This window comes from Thrips palmi, unplaced genomic scaffold (genome assembly GCF_012932325.1).
Source record: "Thrips palmi isolate BJ-2018 unplaced genomic scaffold, TpBJ-2018v1 HiC_scaffold_19, whole genome shotgun sequence".
NCBI lineage: Eukaryota > Metazoa > Arthropoda > Insecta > Thysanoptera > Thripidae > Thrips > Thrips palmi.
Genome location: NW_023144628.1, coordinates 7,986,132 through 7,997,699, shown reverse-complemented (window position 1 = coordinate 7,997,699; position 11,568 = coordinate 7,986,132). Strand labels below are relative to the sequence as shown.

General features: G+C 42.9%; 3 protein-coding genes across 3 annotated transcripts; 1 reads left to right on the top strand and 2 right to left on the bottom strand.

Annotated features, from left to right (window-relative positions):
* Positions 1–86: 86 nt before the first annotated feature.
* Positions 87–7,681, bottom strand: LOC117646424 (vigilin). Its single transcript, XM_034387344.1, has 18 exons — positions 7,551–7,681; positions 7,389–7,465; positions 6,376–6,619; positions 6,084–6,296; positions 5,800–6,006; positions 5,511–5,726; positions 5,245–5,428; positions 4,973–5,103; positions 4,711–4,891; positions 4,196–4,632; positions 3,837–4,115; positions 3,032–3,250; positions 2,660–2,953; positions 2,149–2,562; positions 1,956–2,066; positions 1,615–1,812; positions 1,307–1,525; positions 87–1,227 (listed from the first exon to the last, which is right to left on the bottom strand). The coding sequence occupies exons 3-18, from the start codon at positions 6,577–6,579 to the stop codon at positions 952–954; spliced, it is 3,783 nt and encodes a 1,260-aa protein (XP_034243235.1). The 5' UTR covers positions 6,580–6,619; positions 7,389–7,465; positions 7,551–7,681; the 3' UTR covers positions 87–951.
* Positions 7,682–8,051: 370 nt separating this feature from the next.
* Positions 8,052–9,885, top strand: LOC117646429 (12 kDa FK506-binding protein). Its single transcript, XM_034387349.1, has 4 exons — positions 8,052–8,217; positions 8,952–8,999; positions 9,079–9,191; positions 9,270–9,885. The coding sequence occupies exons 1-4, from the start codon at positions 8,181–8,183 to the stop codon at positions 9,399–9,401; spliced, it is 330 nt and encodes a 109-aa protein (XP_034243240.1). The 5' UTR covers positions 8,052–8,180; the 3' UTR covers positions 9,402–9,885.
* Positions 9,388–11,496, bottom strand: LOC117646428 (mediator of RNA polymerase II transcription subunit 8). Its single transcript, XM_034387347.1, has 6 exons — positions 11,336–11,496; positions 10,941–11,186; positions 10,598–10,843; positions 10,343–10,519; positions 10,151–10,250; positions 9,388–10,083 (listed from the first exon to the last, which is right to left on the bottom strand). Exons 2-6 carry the CDS (start codon positions 11,103–11,105, stop codon positions 10,004–10,006), a joined length of 768 nt encoding a protein of 255 aa, XP_034243238.1. The 5' UTR covers positions 11,106–11,186; positions 11,336–11,496; the 3' UTR covers positions 9,388–10,003.
* Positions 11,497–11,568: the final 72 nt, after the last annotated feature.

Here is an 11,568-nt window from a genome sequence, read left to right as displayed (position 1 = left end):
TATATGTAAGTTAAATAAAACTCTCCAATACATATACATAAATACAAAACAAATCAAGCTGCAAAATTTGGTAAGAATAATTGTACATTCACACCATTAAAAAAAAAGTTAAGACAACACCAAAATGGCATATTACTCTGATTTTGATATATTTCTAGTTTAACAAGGAAAATTAAAACACAGCCACAGGCTGGAGATCTCTCTCTCCCTATTGTACGTACGGATGGAATTACAGGCGTTCCCAGAGTCATAAGGAGAAGCTTATGAGGGAGGAAAATTTCCTTGTCCTTTTGAAAAGTAACAGTCCTGGACAGGAAATAAACCGCTTGGAACAGAAACAGGAGAGTTACTGCACAAAAATCTCGCCGCTATCTACATGCAACCATAATAAACTGGGAAGACTGTTTACTTTCACATCACTGAAATAACATTTGTTTTTTAAAAAATCCGTTACATCATAGGTCAGATAATTGGAGCCAATCTCATGTCCTTTAATCAGGCCAGGTCTGCTTACAGTGAGGGGAGAGATGCGCGCACAGGGGGGTGGCCCACTGATAGACAATCCAGGTTAGTGCAACCAGGTATGTTACCAATGTACCATTTCCATATTCGAAGGGGAGGGGGAGAGGGAAATTGCAATAAGAAAATGACTTATCCTCATCCTAAAACATATTACCCACAACAATTTTTTTTGGCAATTTTTTAAAAATAGTTTTCTTTTTTTTTTACTTTTTTTGAAAGTGGCTAACTCAAGAGCAGCTAGATAAAGCTACGTTGAAGAATCTAAATATTGCAAAACAGTCTCTTTATTTACAACACCCTTTAGAGTGAACTTAAAGATTCTCAACTAGACTTGACAGCTGCATTGCAGGGAGTTGTGCTCAGATGAGCTGAACACAACAAATGGCACTAAAGATTTCCCTGCAGAGTGTTCCAAGACTTCCATTAGTTTTACTGGTAGTTGTTTACAGGGTACAGGTTGTCTCCACCCCATTTCTTGGGACCCCAGCCTCCAACAGTTGGGGCAGCAGCTGCACCCACTGCAGCTGCGCCACCAAAGGAGGGGAACTCTTCCTTGCTCTCCATGTTTGGAGCTTTCTGCTCCCAGGGTGCTCCCTGGACGACAAAGCCCGGGTCGCTGGGCCCCTTGGCTTCCTTGGGGGTCTTGGCTTCCTTGGTGGACTTCAGGAAACTGTTGCGGTACTCCTCATCCAGCATATCTTGCATCTGAAAGGTTTGGACAAGGTTGTCAGACACACAGGCATCCATTACAGTAACTAATATAAATTAAAAGAACAATACTTACATATTCTTCCACTAAATTGAGGAGGTATTCCTTGCACTCATCAATATTTTCAGGTGGTCCGACAAGTGTGACAATGTTAGGATCTGGGTCAGAACCCCGAGGAAACTCGAAATCAACCTTAAATTGTTCAATCATTTTGCGTAAGTTACGTCCCCTACTACCAATGAGACGGGAGTGGACTCGAGCATCCACTTCAACTGGTTCCCTTGCAAGTTCATTCTGGAATAATAAGAAAAGAACGCAACATTAAAATGGTAATTTTTATGATTGAAACAAACAGACAATCTACAAGTCTGGCAATGACCAACCATTTCATTCACTATCTTCATGATGGTCTCTTGAGCTGCATAAACATCCTTTTCATAACCCGTAATGGTGACGGTGGATTCGTTTTCATCACCCTTCTGTGGTACACTGATTTGCACATTGTGGTCAGAACGAATCTTTGTAATACCAGCACCCTTGCGACCAATAATCTTCGGGATGAGCACAGCATCAATTTCAACCTATGTAGGTACAAAATGAAAATTGTATGGGTTAACAATGAACTGTGGTTGCAAAACTTGTTAATAGATAAAAGAATAAAATAAGATAGATAAATTATGCACAGACATATTTCACTAGGCTCTATTGACACAAAAGAAATTACCTTAGCTTCAAATGACCTCAAAGCCATATCAGCCTTGTGAGCTTCCAGTTCCTTGATTCGCTGCTCAATACCCTCCTTTGCAGCAGCAACATTGGCCGGAACACCAATCACCTGCACAATTATATTAGTGAGAGAGGATACAAAGCATGACATAAGAACTAATTTTGGTAAGTATGATGTAAATGTAACTTACAGAGATAACGTCAAGTTGCTGTTCTGGTGGCGCCACAGAAATGCGAACATCAAACCTATTCATAAGCTCACGCACATCCTTGCCCTTCTGACCAATTATAGCACGATGGTATTCATGTGGAACTGACACTTCTTCCGTAATGGGAACTAGATCCTTCAGAGCTTGGCTGGCAGCTTGACAATTTTCAAGCTTACCAGTGATTCTGATCACATCACAAACACGGACACCTTCCTCAATGCCATCAATGCCGTTTTGTTGGGCAGTAGGGACATACTCAGCAGTGTTGTCACGGTCAGGAAACTTGATCTGAACATTGTGCTCTGCTTGAACGTTGTGAACCCTTGAGCCACGAGTGCCCAAGACAGTTCTATGGTGTTGCTGGGGGATAACACACTCAATGGAAACCTGGGCTTCCTACAATATTTCAGAAAGAGGGACAAAAATTAATCAATTTTAAATTTGGAAACTGTGATTAAACTGTGATTAATAATGGCCTTAAAAGACCACTTACCAAATCAGAAATGATTTCTAAAATACGGGCTTTGGCAGCCTCAATGCACTCCTTGGCGCCCTTGAGTGTGACCTGGTCACTTGGATCATTGGCACGAGGGAAAGAAATTAAAACTCCTCCACATTCATCAGAAATGCGATGCAGAACTTCACCACGGCGAGTAACAAAGTGACGATGGTGTTTAGGATCAACAGTCATGGTGCTCTCAGTTGTGTTAGCAATTTCCTTAATAACAGTCTCCAAATCAGTCTTGGCAGCTTCAACAGATTCTTTCTTGCCAATAATAGTGATCACCTAAAAATATTGAATATTTTTAACACCAATAACCACATACAGAAGTAACAATTAATTAATCAATAGGAAGTGCATTACCTCCTTGTCCTCATCCTTATCAGTAGGGAAGATGATACGGGCACCAGTGGAATCACGAATGCGCTTAATGTTGGCACCGTTCTTGCCAATAAGGAACTTGTGGTGCTGAGGTTTGGCACGTACTTCAGCAGAGACAGATGCCAGCTGACGTTCATTGGAGAGCTCCAAAAGTTGCTGCTTGGCTTTCTCCACATCATCCTTTGGTCCACGAATCACCACCTGTTGCACAACAGACACCATGTTCTTACAAAGCTGTCACCACAACTCCCTGATGCTGATGTCGCTGCAACTTGGACTCAGAACTCGAAATAAAAGGATATCCCTTAAAATTTGCACTCAACTTAACAAAATTAACAAAAAATGTGGCAAACATGAGCATGCATTTTGGAAAGCTGCATTTGTTCTATGTAAGAGTGCTACCCATTGTTGAAGCCTCAAATTAACTCCAACACACACACATACAGAAAAAAACAAAACAGAGAAGCATGAAAGAATGAAAACATAACACCTAACGTAACAAAACACAGAACTTTACTCAGTATTTGAGCTAAAATGCATCAGACATGACTAAGCAAAAGTAAGAAAGTTGGTCCTTGCATGCTGTATGCGGCGGCAATCCATAACTCACCATCCCATTTCTGAGCAAGTGCTTTCTATAAGCACGCTATTACAAACAATCCAGCAGCATAGTAAATCACGGTAGAGAGATTAGAAACACTTTTGTCCGGATTTAATCTAAGGCCTTAAGATAGCAGTTCCACCCACAGTACAACATCAAACAAGCTCTGGTTCTATATTTCCCTACCTTATCACTTTTGCTGTCCGAAGCTGGAAACTTGATGTTGACACCTCCACAGTCCTCCATAATTGAGCTAATCAATTTGCCTCCAGCACCAATCAGAGATTTGTAGAACTTGGGAGGAATGCTGAGTTCATCAGTTACGATATTAGCAAGCTCGTTTTGGATCTTCTGAATTTGCTCTTGTGCTTGCTCAACATTTTCTTTCTTGCCAGTGATGACAATGACGTCACTTGTATCATTTTCACCCGGAAGATCAATTTTGGTTTGGGTCTCATCACGAATCTATATTTCAAAGAGATAAATATTGATAAAGCAACTTTTAATTTGGTTAATCAAGTGAAAACAAACTAATGAGGGCCTACCTTGCGAATGTTAGCTCCAGCCTTTCCAACAATAAACTTGTGGAACTGCTTGTAGATTGGAACTTCAAGCACAAAACTGCTCTCCTTCAAATCCTTCACCATTTTGGTAAGACACTTGCAACATTCATCCACATCCTTCTTGGGTCCCCTAACTTTAACAACATCCCGGTTTTCACCAAGGGTGGGGAACACAATCTGAACCTGGCTGAATTTTTCTCTGAGCTCTCGAATCTTTTCGCCTTTAGTTCCAATCAAACTCTTGAAGTAACGGTGATCAATAATGACATCCTTGTCTTTTTCATTCTCCAATTTTGTAACCATCTCTAAAATTTCCTGTTTAGCCTGATCCACTCCCTTCTTGAGGCCTTCAATGCGAATGGAATTGCTGTTCTCAGAAATATTGATAGTGACGCCAGTGTCTTCCTTAATTTTGTTGACTGAATTAAAAATGTTAAGAAAAAAGATGTAAATATTGTAACTTTAGTAAGACTTAGGAAATGTGAGAGTACACTTACTGTTAGCTCCAGCCTTGCCAATGATGTGTTTGTGATATTTGATGTCCACATTGATTTCAGTTGAAACCATATTGCGCACCAGATCATTCACAAGAGGGCGCAGGATTTCAGCAACCTTAGCAACCTCCTCAGGAGGGCCTTCAATTTTGATTTTGTCTTTGTCAGCAAATTCAACATGGACCTGAACACAATCATTGAACAATAATAGTTCCACAAATCATAAACGATGATAACAAAGATGTAACATATGCACTCCACTTACCTTGGGCATATCTTGGGTGAGTTCCCTAATTTTGCTTCCCTTACGACCAATGATGTACTTGTGCAACCATGCAGGAGCATCAAGAACTTCAGTTCCCACACTGTTGGCTTTTTCATACACCATGGTCAAAGCTAAAAAGTATGGAGCACAGAGAATATTATTGAAGATGAAAAGAAGATTTACCATTGTTATCATTTTAATGTTATTTAAAAATATACTGTATTAGTAATGCAGAATGCAGGGTAGAACAAAGTATCAGAAAGTTTTCTTACCTGCTCCAATTTTGTCATGAGGACCACGAAGAGTGATGGAAGTAGCAGTGGATTCATTGTGAGGCATTTCCACACTAACACCGGTCAAAGAGAGAATTTCATTGATAGCAGAACCTTTGTGGCCAATGATATACTTATGCTGGGCCTTGGGAACTTCAATGCTAACAGTGGCACACCTCTTCTTCTGTAAATTTTGTTTTTGGTTGCATTAAAATGGAGAAATTTAGTAAATTTGATGTAGGTTTAGGCTACAAAGAAAGACATACCATTTCTTCAAAAATTTGCAGAATGCGCTCTTTGGCTGTCTGCACACCCTGTTTCTCTCCAGCAATCGAAATTTCGTCTTTCATCACAGAAGGGGGAGGAATGTGGACCTTGACACCAGTTTCCTCCATCAAAGCAGTTACTTTCTCATTGTTGGCTCCAGTAATGAAAGGATGGTAAATTTTAGGAATCTCCACCCTCTCATTGGCTTGACGAGACTGGAAAAGGAAAATGTGTTTGAGCCTTAAATCTAATGTGACAAAAATAACTGAAATTTCATTTGAGACCCACATGTTCATCTGAAATGATGCTGATTTCATGTACAGCTTTGTCAATGCCTTCTTTGGGTCCAGTAATGGTAATCACATCAGAGTCCTCATTCTGGCGAGGAATGGTAATTTTAGTAGCAGTTGCCTTTTCCAATTCCTTCAGGCGAGCCCCAGCTTTGCCCAAAATAAGGCGGTGATGGTCTTGGGGAATATGGATCTTCTGTTGAGCCTGTAACCAAGAGAAAAAGAGGCAATCAAATCAAGTTTCTTTGAGTCAATTTTTTTTTTTGTTCGAAAGAGACAAACCTGAGTTTGGAATTGCTGAAGGATTCTGCGCCTTGCCTCAAGGACATTGGGCTGCTTGCCCTGAACTAGGAAGGTCAAGGATTGATCTTTGTTAACTGAAATTTCAATAACAGTTGAGGTCTCTTTCATGATATGCAGACAGTTGTGGTTTGATTCTCCTTCTCCAAATTTATGGCTGGCATCACGGCGTTCTTCAAATGGCACATGGAACACCTGCAATTGTGTTTCATTTAGAGGCTGCCTTTCAAAACAGTTGTCTGTTTGGACTTGCTCTGTATTTAGAATGGCAAACCTGATTAACGTTGCTGGTGCTGATCCTCATCTTGTTGCCCCATTGCCCAAGAGTGTTGTTGGTGGGTGCAGCAACACTGTTGGACTCCGGCAAGGCAGGGAAAACATCATCGTAGCTGAAAGCTGGGGTTGGGGCTGGGGCTGGGTTTGGAGTATCATTGGTGGTATCGAATTGCGCGCTCTCTTCCATCACTGTTGGCTCCATGGTGCGGGGTCCTGGGTCACGCCGAGTCCTTACAGTACCACTGAAACAAATTGTTTAGGATCAGTTTTAAAGGACTTTACTCCCCTGAAGCTCCAACATGACATCACTATCGTAAAGCTGTTGTCCTAAAAATAAATTTGCAACCATGAACGGGAATATGCTGATTCTTCTACTGATAAAACAGTACCACTTCTTGTAAGTAAACTAGGACAAATACAGTTCAATTGAACGGATGATTCTAAAACTACCCAAGATTAAATTTAGATGACCATTGACAGCAGACAACTTGTGAACTGAGGCCTGACTGTACAGAGGAACATAGACTAAGGGAAGTGGAGAATTCCCTTTCACCCCATAAAATGTCACACAAATAAGTTGGCTTTGACAACCAAGGTGATGATGGATCTCTTTCATGTTAACCTAACCTAGAAAACATTTGTCATGGGTTACCTCCTCACACAGGAGGTTCCACTTCAATGTAGAATGAGTTAATTGAGAGAAACTACTTATAGAGGCGTTAATTTATATTCCCGACTAGGTTCAGAGGTTCATAGGTCACGAGACACGTTGCTTGCGGTAACAACATACAACGAAGACAGACCATCTGTTAGTAGCAAAATGTCACGAAAAGAGCAAATTGGTGAGAAATGCCGCTAGTCACTGAATGAACATGACCAATACGTCTGCGGGAGCTTGTCCTCGAGTACTCGACGTACCCATTATCAGACATCAAGCCCTAATCCCGAAGCTACGTGTCAACATCTTGCCACCCTCCATCCATTGACGTGTCCAAAAAAATGTTCACTTACTGTACTGTAAATCCAAAATATCCGGCCAAGGGACTTCACCTTCTCATCCCCTGTGCGGATAGGCAGCTTCTGTCGTCCTGGAAGAGTTACTTCAAATTAGAACTGATAAAAACACTCGTCCAGAAACAGCATTCCGAGGCGCAGACTACACAACGTACTCACCGGGGGGGAGACAGTGGCGAACTAGAACCGGACAGACGAAGTTGGGCTGCAACAGCAGTTCGGGTGCGCTCCGATGTGCCCTCCCTCCGAAACAGCCACGTTTTCTGTCTCCCTCTAACTTGTGTGAAGAGATGCGGCGACCGCCGCTAAGAGTGAGAGAGACAATCACCCGAACGCCACGTTGGCGGCACGATTCGGACCGCGCCTGACATCAACTCATTCATATTGACGTTCGCCAATGAAACGAGACTAATCTATGACAAGATTTGTTTTTGCGGTTATTTGCTTTTCTCAAAATTGTTCCAGTTTGAACGCTCGGCCAATCCCAAACTAACGCAACTTCTTGTCCGAACAGAAGTGGTCTAAATCGGGGCAATGTCCAGAGTTGCCGTCGGCGGGTTTCGAGTCCGTTCGGTCGGTGGTCGGCTCTTGCAGCGATCGGGCTTTTCGGACTCATTGATTGTTCCCGACACCACGCCGCTCCCCCTCCCTCAGCCCCCACCACCAGCGACACTCCACTCCACACTTCCATCACACACTCTTCATCGTCGCCATCGCCGCTCCGCACAAGCCGAGCCAAACCCGGACAACTTTTAATCAACGAAACTAAACTTCACGGAACTCGCAACCATGGGCGTTGAAATCGAGACAACCCGGGCCGGCGATGGTAAGAAATTTTGGCGGAATGATTGAGGACCTGTCTGCCGACGGGCGCATCGATTTTTCTGCTTTGGGATCATTTGTTGGTTGTTTTCCACGGTTCCTTGTGGCGCCTGCCCTGCCCCACGTCAGTGTCGGAATGTACAAATGTCCTTGCGGTCGAGTCCTCGGCACAGCCCGCTGACCGGCCTCGACTTGTGCCATGGCCTAGGCCCATCCGTCCAAGTCCTCCCTCAGGAAATTCACCGGCCTCGCGTAGCGCAAAGCCCCGCGCTGCGGCCGGCAAGACGCGTCGGCTTGGAATTCTATCATGGATTCCAGGACTCGCTTCGCCGCGCCGCGCAGCGCCCCAGGCCCGCGGCTCGGATTCCCGCCGGCCGGTGCCGCCGTTGCCGCTCGTCCGCGACCATGGCCTTGTTGGCCTTCAAGTGGCATGTGCAAGAGCGGCGCCCGGCCCGGCTAGGCAGGCCCGGCAAGCCTCGGTCTATGTGCCAGTACGCGGCCGAAGTCGCGAACCGTGGCGTATCCCATCCGGACCGAGGCTTTGGACTATGCGTAGTTCTGGGGCCTACTGAGTGTCCTGTCTCCATCAGGTTGTTGGCAAGGTCCTGAGGTCTGTGGACAAGGCTGGCACGGCGAGGGATTTTAGGAAATCGGTGGACCTATCGCCATTCTGGGGGAGAGAACTGTCAACGCATTTGATTCAAAGAGCTTGTTCATGCTTCGTCTCTTTGTTTTCAGGCCAGACCTACCCCAAGACCGGGCAGACAGTTGTGGTCCACTACACAGGTGAGTTGAGTGATCCCTTTAAACTCTTTATGTTTGTCCTTTTTTCGGGTAACTTACAGAATTATTTCTTATTGGTCAGGTACTCTCACAAGTGGGCAGAAATTTGACTCCTCCAGGGATCGGGGAGTACCATTCAAGTTCCGCTTGGGCAAGGGAGAGGTCATCAAAGGCTGGGATGAGGGTTTTGCCCAGGTATGCAGCCAGATTTTAGTTTTTTGGCTTTGTTAGACAATGACTATTTTCTGTGTTAATGTTTTATTCTTTGCTCAGCTCTGCGTTGGTGAGAAAGCTCGCCTCACTTGCTCACCTGACTACGCCTATGGAGCCCGCGGTCATCCTGGCATCATCCCACCAAACGCCACTCTCATCTTCGATGTGGAATTGTTGAAGGTGGAACCATGAAATCTGACATTATACATTTTCTCATAGCTGTTTGGCCCAACTGTCTTGTCTTTTTTCTGATGTTAGCTCATTCAGTAGATTGATACTCTTGTTAAAAACCTAACATGCCATATAGTTGTAACTTGGTGAAACTTGCATTTTTCATGCTTTGCATTTTAACAAGATTGTCGATTTTTATTTTGAATTGTTTGGCCATTCTTTGGATCTGAGTTGGGTCAATGGCACAACCCTTTGTACCTCTTATATATATCAATTTTAACAAAAGCCGTTGGTGTGTGGTGGTGTACCTGAGTATTAAATCTTCCACAGGTATCTCTTACACTATTTTATGTATGTATTAAATCAATTTTGTCCTGGATATTTAGGGTTCAATACACATTGTGATTAGTGTAGTCCAAATTTTCACCTGCTCTTCTGCATTTATTGAGGAACTAGCTTCAAATTATGCATTTGTCCCCAACAATAAATAAAGTAATATATCTTACTCGTTTTTTTTTTTCTATCTAATTTAATTTCCTTATGAACAATAATTAAACCTTTTCCCTTCACATACAAACAACTAACAAATTTCACAAGCAATAAGTAAAATTGAAGGGGAATTCCTATCTGTTATATGGATGAATCTGAGAAGCAGCTTTGATATTTGTCTTGATTCCACTGGGCACTTTACCCATGGGGCCCACTGAAAAAGAAAAAATTGTAAGACTTGCTTGGACACAAGACAATGAAAACAATCGAAGTAAACTTACTTTGTTGACCAGGATTCATCATTGGACCACCTGGTGGCCCCACTCCTGGGCGCCCACCCGGACCCATCATGCCTGGAGGACCTGCTTGCCCTTGTGGTACCTGAAGAGACACATTGAATAAGAGAGAAATCCAAGCATAGAACACATTTGGATCTGATAATATTTGAAAAATGTCAGGAATAGATCACTTACAGGCATCTTCAAATTCTTTCCTGCACTGATGGCAGACACAAGAAGATGAGTATCACTTATTGATGTAGTTTGTTGAGGGCCTGATCGCGAACCAGATTCACTTTCCCACTCTTCTCTTGCTTTGCTCACCACATCCCAAACATGGTTCATGACTTTATTGAAGGCTGATACCTGTTTCTGTTTGGCGGAGGGAGACGGGCTCAGTTAGGTATACTGTGACGAAAGTAGGAAATTTGCCTTATGCCACTAACAAACCTGTGCCATTTCATAAGTCATGTTTCCAGCTTTGATTTCAAGTTGCAGCATTCTCTGCTCTACGTCAGGTTCTAGTTTTGTACGCAAGTAATCAGGAGCCAAATCATGAGAGAATTGAGGAACTCTTTGCTCTGTGATCCGAAGTAGCTCTGGGTCTCTTTCTTGACTAAGTTGAATAGGAAGAACCACCAAGTTTCTCAAGGCCGGACATTTATCTTGTGTAAGGACTTTTGTAAGTGCCGTTAACTGAGTCCAAAGAAAATTGAGATTCATGAGTAACAACATTGCCCAAATTCATAAATCGATTAGATATACCTGTTACGAAATGAGAGATAGTACCGACCTGTCCAGACATAAGGGCAAAGTTATCTAAAAACGTTGGCCAATTGAGGGTTTCGTGTTCTAGTTCCAATTTAACAATCATATTTGAGATTGACTGTTTAAGATCATTGACACGCATTATAATGGCATCCAGTGCCATGTCAAGTTGCTTCTCTTCTCGCTGCATCTTGAGCTAAGTACTTCAATTGCAACGGGGAAATAGAATAATATTCAAAATGAAGGGATCACCGCAGATAACGTTTGGACACTGAAAGAAGTGAAACACTAGAATTACAAAATAAGCAACATACAACCGGTTAGAAGGATGTTGACATAACCCTCTTGTTGACACCGGACGATGTCATGTTGCAGCTTTGCCTTTCAGCGATAAAAAGATTCTTAAATCATGCACTTTACCTTAAATCCTCCTCACTAATTTTTCTTGGGAGCAGGTCAGTTACCATGAAAGAATACAGTGTGGGATTGAACACAAACTCCCTTCGGGCAACTTTACAACTCCACCAACTCTTTTCTTTGTTTTGTTTTTGTCTGTGTAGCACTCATGCAGTGCTGCCAACGTCTGCACATTATTTTCGTTGCAGCTACACTGGACGGCACTAGAAGAAAGCCTTGTTGTTCGTTTGGTCTAC

What these genes read in the sequence shown, in the direction of transcription:
- LOC117646424 (XM_034387344.1), bottom strand. Translation starts at nt 6,579, where the DNA reads ATGGAGCCAACAGTGATGGAAGAGAGCGCGCAATTCGATACCACCAAT. An exon ending in GCACCAGCAACGTTAATCAG is followed by an intron (nt 6,297 to 6,375) that starts GTTTGCCATTCT and finishes ACACAATTGCAG; the next exon opens with GTGTTCCATGTGCCATTTGA. An exon ending in ATAAGGATGAGGACAAGGAG is followed by an intron (nt 2,954 to 3,031) that starts GTAATGCACTTC and finishes CAATATTTTTAG; the next exon opens with GTGATCACTATTATTGGCAA.
- LOC117646429 (XM_034387349.1), top strand. Translation starts at nt 8,181, where the DNA reads ATGGGCGTTGAAATCGAGACAACCCGGGCCGGCGATG. An exon ending in AGTTGTGGTCCACTACACAG is followed by an intron (nt 9,000 to 9,078) that starts GTGAGTTGAGTG and finishes CTTATTGGTCAG; the next exon opens with GTACTCTCACAAGTGGGCAG. An exon ending in GGGATGAGGGTTTTGCCCAG is followed by an intron (nt 9,192 to 9,269) that starts GTATGCAGCCAG and finishes TTCTTTGCTCAG; the next exon opens with CTCTGCGTTGGTGAGAAAGC.
- LOC117646428 (XM_034387347.1), bottom strand. Translation starts at nt 11,105, where the DNA reads ATGCAGCGAGAAGAGAAGCAACTTGACATGGCACTGGATGCCATTATA. An exon ending in TTGCCCTTATGTCTGGACAG is followed by an intron (nt 10,844 to 10,940) that starts GTCGGTACTATC and finishes CTTTGGACTCAG; the next exon opens with TTAACGGCACTTACAAAAGT. An exon ending in TGACTTATGAAATGGCACAG is followed by an intron (nt 10,520 to 10,597) that starts GTTTGTTAGTGG and finishes TCCGCCAAACAG; the next exon opens with AAACAGGTATCAGCCTTCAA.